The following is a 6,690-nucleotide window of genomic DNA, read 5'->3' as shown; positions in this document are numbered from 1 at the left end:
TTAATTTTGAGATGATATATTATATGTATTTGTAGATGCCTATTGGGATATACTTTAGCTGAGAATGATTGTCGTTGAAAATTTTGATTATAAATAAGTCTTTTTTTTTTTTTTTTGTGTGTAAAAGTTCATTTTTCAAAATTGAATTATTATGCTGGAACCGATTTTTAATTGAAAATCCAGTTGTAAAAAATTAATATCCAATTTTAAAAACTGAATTTTTATTATACAAAACCAATTTTAAATTGAAAACTAGATGTGACCTTTAAAACCGATTAGGAAGTCCGTAACCAGTTAGAAAATTTGGTTATGAATATAATTAGTTTTATAATTTATTTCTTAAAAACAAAATCATTTACATGAATAATTTTATAGTATCCGATTATTATAAGTGGTTATAAATTGGTTATGGATTTGTGTTGTCAATGATCCAACAGCATCCCTAGCAGATAGGATTGAAATCCAAGTTATAGAAGGAGCTCAAATTAGTTTTGAAGCCATCCATCATACTACATCGCATCTCAAATTTACAGTGCTCAGCAAAATGAATTTGCATCATGGTTCTTGTGAGATGCATTTAAAATGAACCACCAAAAATGAAAAGAATAAGAGGTGTGGACGTTAAAAGTTAAAACCAATGACCTCTTTCTAAAATTATCTAAATCCCTCACTATTAGCCCGCGCCTAATGGTCGATTTTCTCCTAACTACAAACTAATCCTTGCACATATGTCGAAGATAGACATCAAAAATACTAATCTCAAATGCTGCTATTTCTTGCGTGCTTGTGTCCTCTCTTGTTCATATTGCTGTCAAAATTGATAATTCAGAAGTTCACAGCAAACCATTATCTTGAATTGATATGTATCCTACAACAGTCAACATTAATATTAAATTTAAGATCCTTAGTTTGATTCTGTTACTTTCGGCGTATATCTAGAAACATTTTAATCGATGATTACAAACAGTCGAGATGGAAATTATCATCTTACCTTGTTATATACATCTAGCAGTTATGACCTGAACCAGAATGCATCATCTATCTACTCTTAAAATGTTGTTACATATGTGACCCCTTCTTACTGATTCTCGTTGAGGATCTGTTGTCCAGTGGCCATCGACAACAAATTTTATCTACAACACACAAGTAGTTAATAAATCTAGTGTTTAAGCTCTTTTATGTAAACTCAATTAAACTTTAGTGGAAGATACACACACCTCATATACACCTGGATATAGCCACAGCATCGCGGACCAAAATCTGGATTTTCTGGATATTATCACAAAGAATAGAAGATTTCAATAATTTACTAAGACAGGTAATTCTTAGTTATCAGATATGATGGCAAATAAGTAAATTAATCAGCCAATTGTTGCCAATTGAAATTTGAAGTCTCAAAATAAATTCAAGAATTGTATCATGTTAAAATATTTAGAACCTTGATCCACCATGGTCTATAACACTAGTTGATGGTTCAGGGTCCATCTTTATTGGGTGATGCCAGCCGTTGAAGCTTCCAGCTACCTCCACGACATCACCATCGCCAGAGAACTCAATAAGAACCTGGAAATACAAGGAACACAGTGCTATCAGTAGCTCAAGAAATTTTAATCACAAACTTTAGTAGTTTTTTAATCACAAGCAATATTCCATCCAAAACCGCTAAAAAATGAACAAAAGCTAACACTAGGTGATGGTGTTAATGAGCAAACTTTAAGAAATTTTCATCACAAACTTTATTAGTTTTTTAATGAACAAACGATATTCCATTCAAGAAAATGCAAGATCCTCCTAATACATTAGTGGGCTAAAAGTCCACAAGAACACAGATGCAATACCTCCTTAAGCCCTGAAAGACTTTCTTCAGCTTCAAGCAGCTCTGCATCTTTTTCAGATAAAAGTTTTTTGGCTTTGCTGATTTCCTCCTCCGCCTTGGTTTGCAAAACAGACAAAGCATGCTGAAAGCAAATACAATATGTGACTAAGTAAGTTGAACGGAATAACTCATAAATTACGAATATGGATGGGAGAAGAGCTTAACATGATATCTTTAATAAAAATGAATATTTTCCTTCCTCTGAGCTATAGATCCGCAAAAAAATAATTTAAACATTCATGTGCTAATAAGACTCACGAATAACTCAGCTGCCTTTACCAAGCTAAGATCTTCTCAACACAAAAACAAATGTACAATGTTATTAGGTTTGGGTCACATATTTGACTTGACAGGTACACTTAATTTCTGAAATCCTAGATAAATAAAACAATTTCAATGAGATAACATAAAGCCTCCTCCCACATTAAGGCCGGACAACAAGCTTCATACAAACTTTAAACAATCGTGTACAATTTCTTACAATCGAAGTTGTGAGTCAAAGATCCTTTCAAAAACAGAATGACTACCCATTAGGTTTCGAGTATTAATAAATTGTCAAACTTGTCAATCTATAATTGTCAGCCTTAAAAACAACTTGCAGGTATGACACAAATGTGAGAAGGTTCAAATGATGTCATTAGCCATAACAGGAAGTAGAGACCAGACCCTTTACAAAGTTCTCTCAGGAAGGAGAACGTCATATATATACACTTTAAGCAAATAGGATTCATATTTGGCACATATTTCCTGTTTGGCACTTGTTTCCCAACCATAAAAAAATAGTAAACTTAAACATCAGGCACCCACCCAAAAAGTAGTTCTTAAAGAAAAAAGAACGTGAAAATTATAGTATAGTAACTTTTTCTGATGAAAGAAAACTAAGCTACATTCAATTATTTCTCCACTATATATTTGATGTCGCCTCTTTCTTTCTCTTTTTCACTCATGCTCACTTGTTTCTATCTTTCTAGGATCTTTTATCTTAGGCATAACAGACTTTAGAAATGTTTTCTTTCTTCCTTGTTGAATAAAAGGTACCAAAGCCCAGAGAAAAGTTAATAACAAGTGCTTTGGCCATACCGACAATATGGGATACAATAATTATATATGCACACATCTTGTAGGGTCAATTTTCAGAATCAGATCATTTACCTTTTCCTTCTCAATCTGCTCCTTCAGCCGAGTCAACTCCAACTCCTTCTGGTACTATGCAACAAATAGTATTTGCAAGCAGAAGAGATAGGGAGAAAAAGAGAGAGAGAAAGATAACAAGTCATATTCATAAATATAACTAGTCTAAACAAAAAAAATAATAATAACAATTCGTAAATATCTAAATCACAAAAAGAAACTTCATAATTACTACCAGCATGAACTTGAGATGATTTATCTCACTTTGATTTTGTACATTTGGAGCCTGCATAATGAGATTATTTAAAAAAAGCAAACATTTAAATCTCAATAAGTTATCAATGAAGATAGAATTTTTAAAGACCTCGGCATCCAAATCCTTGTCAAAATGAGTTAATGGATCCTCGTGTGGCATGTGATTGTCCCTGTATAATACAAGTAAAAAAGGGGATCTCAGTTCAGATTCAAACTTCAATTAACCTCCAACAGTGGTAGTTGGCAATTAGTATCCATATAATACAAAAAATTTACCGAAGAGGCTGGTCCAATTTTCCTGGGGGGATAACTTGATTGGATGTTAGTGAGTTCCCATTAGGTTCCCTGACATTATTCTCTTTATGTGGACGTACACCTAGTGGCGTATCAAGAATAGATTCTGATTCAATATACATATTGCTTTCCGAAAAATCATCTCAGTTTGAAATGCAAGAGACATGTTCTAAGAATCAAACAACTAGACTTATGTATGCATTGTCCAAAAGTATCGGAAGGAAAGTATCCATAAAATGCATACTAAAGAGAGAGAGTACTCTTTAGCTGTCTTACTTGATTGGTCCATTACAATGGCTAAAGCCCGGGCGCTTGTTGGCAAAGTAACCCGGCATTAAAGTGAAAAATTGAAGTGAAGCAAAGTAGATAGATATCTATTTGCATTGCGTTATTAAATTTATTAATGGAGAAATACAGAAATCACAGTATCAAATAACTATGGGACTCACATTGCAAGTAATAAAAAAATAGAACACGGCTTTTTTTCCCACATTTTTTATTCTTTTCTTTTTACTCAGCATACTGAAACTCAAATCATAAGCTTCTGTTGTCAAAGGCATAGTTGTAGGCATTCATCACAAGGATATGAAACTAGATATTAGTCTTACCTTCAACTGCATCTAGATCTCCATTCTGAATAAAATTTGCGACCCTTTCCTCCAAAGATAAGTTGGACGAAGTCTCAAGATTTACATCACTGATGTCTGCAGAACAAATAACCTAATCAATCTTGTTCTCAAAAAATTCAGAGGTTTGGTAGACATCTTCAGTAATATAGTTATTGTAGATATCTACACCTTCTAACACAGACCGGTCCTTTTGCTCCAACAAATCAATTGATGGTTCCAAATGAGTGAACACTTCGTCTTCAGTGTCAAGATCAGGATCCTTAACTGAAGTGTTGGAATGGTTTTCCATGGAAGGAACTGACAATGGAAAGGTAATATCTCCAACCATTTTTGCCATTGAAGTGTCCTCTCGCTCTGAATTTCCTAACAACGTTGTCTCAAATGGTGATTCACCAGAAATTTCAGTTGGCATGGAACTTAGGCTATCAATATTGGGATAAAGACTTTCTATTGAACTACTGCAATCATTATCCACAGTGGTCACTTCAGTAGGACGGAAATTCCCCTCTGTCACGTTGTTAACCTCTTCAGCATAATCTTCGAGTTCCCCTACCCCATCCTCCACTGATGAAGTAGCTGGGGATTCTACTGGGATGGAAGTGCATTTATCTAAACTCAGCGTTGAGTCGACCAGCGTACTACCAGAGCTGGCCTCCTCCCCGTGAGAAAATTCAGTTGATGCCATGACACCATCGACCGAGACGTCAAGTTTCTCATTCTGACCTTTAAATTGTATTATGTTCAGTCATCAGTCATGATTGTGAACAATACAGGCCACGAAAACATTAAGAAAGAAGAAATTTGTTTGACCTGTTAATAGATCCACACTTTCATTTGCAGTGTTTAAAGAATCAATGTCACCATATAATGAGCTTGTGAGAAGATCCTGAATCTTTTTATGACCTCTCCGTCTAACAATGTTTGCCAGGTCATTCCTAAATACACGAGTTAAATAGACGAGATAATCAAAAACTAGTTAAAAACACACATAACCCTCGAGGTCATTTGCAACAAAAAAAAAAAAACAAATAAACCAACAATAACAAAGTTTCCAGTTTAAAATTCAGTAAGTGGACTCCCTAAAATAATGACAACTTAAAGGGAAAAATATTATTGTTACAAAGAACAATGAAACGATTGATTATTGACAGAATTATTGGAGTATAAAGATGCTCAACTAACTAATATTTTGTCATTAGTCCTATACAAAGTTTTCATTCCCTACAAATCTCAACACTACTAGCTTATAGTTTCTACATAGGGACTATTTTAAAGTAAAAATGGTACTTCCTCTTGTGCTTAATATAAGAAAAAGTTTGTTTTTGAAATTCATTGAATAATCAAAATTTTACTACCAGATCGATGGTACTAAATAATCATTTGCATTTAGTAATTTGTAGGACTGAAAAGTAAGTATGAATACTAAATAAAATTCAAAATAATTATAGAGAATAAAACATAAACAAATTTAACCCTATTTTTCTTCTATAATAATCTAACTGCTGTGTATTTATTATCCTACTTTCTCTGTTTTCTAGCAATTGCATTAACTGCAGTAGCTTGTATAATTCTGTTATAAGAACAGTTCAGAATTAAAGTTCTTTTTATTTAACTATAAAATATAAAAAAATTGATAAAATTGAAAAAATGAAAGAACCTTCCATGGAGTATAAGCTCTTTGGTAGACGGAATGTGGTCGTGAGGAAGTCCAACTTCAGCGATGAATTGACGAATTTCGGAGCAGATCTCATCATCGGTTTTCCGACTTTTCCTGAATTCATCCGAATTCAAAATCACTCAACTAGTTAACTTCACCAGTTAATATTACAATAACAAAAAGAACAACAAGAAGAGAGATGCGAAGAAAGAAGGTTAGGTTAACCGTGTGGTTGTGGTGTTGTTGGTTTGCGAAGCGAGGAGGTGAAAATGAGTGGAGGAACTGAGAGGGAGAGAGATAGAGGTTTGGTGGTGTTGCGTTGAAGAGAACATGCAGTTGTTGCTGATGCTTCCACATGGATGCGTGATGAAGCAGTTTGGGAAGTAACAGAGTCGCAGTGTTGTTGTGGTTCCCATTTGCGCTTCTTTCTGTTCTTTTCCTTTCTCAGCTGAACTGAAAAAGGAACCTTGAACAGGGATGAATGAATAGTAGTGAAACTGACACTTTTATTACTTTTTAGTACTAGTAATTAATTACTGTAATAATAATGTAATAATCCGATTAGTTGATGTCTCTTCATCATTTTGATAGTTGAAATCAGGGTGAATTTTGTGTCTTTTGGTCGGGTAATATGATTAGGAAGGTTTAATTCTATTTTAGATTTTCTTAATTTTTCATTATATTGAAATTCTAAAATAAGTTTATAATTCAGATTTTCAAGATTTTCAAAAGTTGACGTATTTAACACACAAAAGCTTTCGTCAAAACATGTCAAAGCAAATGTTAAAGAAATACAGGTTTTAGAATTTATACTCGTAATTTATGGAGATTGAACTTCGAACATGCCT

The 6,690-nt window shown here is 33.5% G+C and overlaps 1 protein-coding gene across 2 annotated transcripts; it reads right to left on the bottom strand.

Annotated features, from left to right (window-relative positions):
- Window positions 1-260: 260 nt before the first annotated feature.
- Window positions 261-6,377, bottom strand: LOC131636532 (protein PTST homolog 3, chloroplastic-like). 2 transcript variants are annotated; one of them, XM_058907144.1, is made up of 14 exons: window positions 6,068-6,377; window positions 5,843-5,956; window positions 4,996-5,120; window positions 4,354-4,908; window positions 4,165-4,260; window positions 3,539-3,638; window positions 3,372-3,432; window positions 3,243-3,293; window positions 3,029-3,076; window positions 1,839-1,958; window positions 1,439-1,563; window positions 1,218-1,269; window positions 992-1,133; window positions 261-868 (listed from the first exon to the last, which is right to left on the bottom strand). In XM_058907144.1, the coding sequence occupies exons 1-13, from the start codon at window positions 6,256-6,258 to the stop codon at window positions 1,035-1,037; spliced, it is 1,737 nt and encodes a 578-aa protein (XP_058763127.1). In that variant the 5' UTR covers window positions 6,259-6,377; the 3' UTR covers window positions 261-868; window positions 992-1,034. The 2 variants fall into 2 exon arrangements, with proteins under 2 accessions (XP_058763127.1, XP_058763126.1); XM_058907143.1 differs by having other exon boundaries at window positions 263-868; window positions 3,029-3,082; window positions 6,068-6,375.
- Between the last annotated feature and the right edge of the window lie 313 nt (window positions 6,378-6,690).

Source organism: Vicia villosa, unplaced genomic scaffold, assembly GCF_029867415.1.
Source record: "Vicia villosa cultivar HV-30 ecotype Madison, WI unplaced genomic scaffold, Vvil1.0 ctg.001771F_1_1, whole genome shotgun sequence".
Taxonomy (NCBI): Eukaryota; Viridiplantae; Streptophyta; class Magnoliopsida; order Fabales; family Fabaceae; genus Vicia; species Vicia villosa.
Note: the sequence above shows the minus strand (reverse complement) of the source record. Positions and strands in the feature narration are given on the sequence as shown.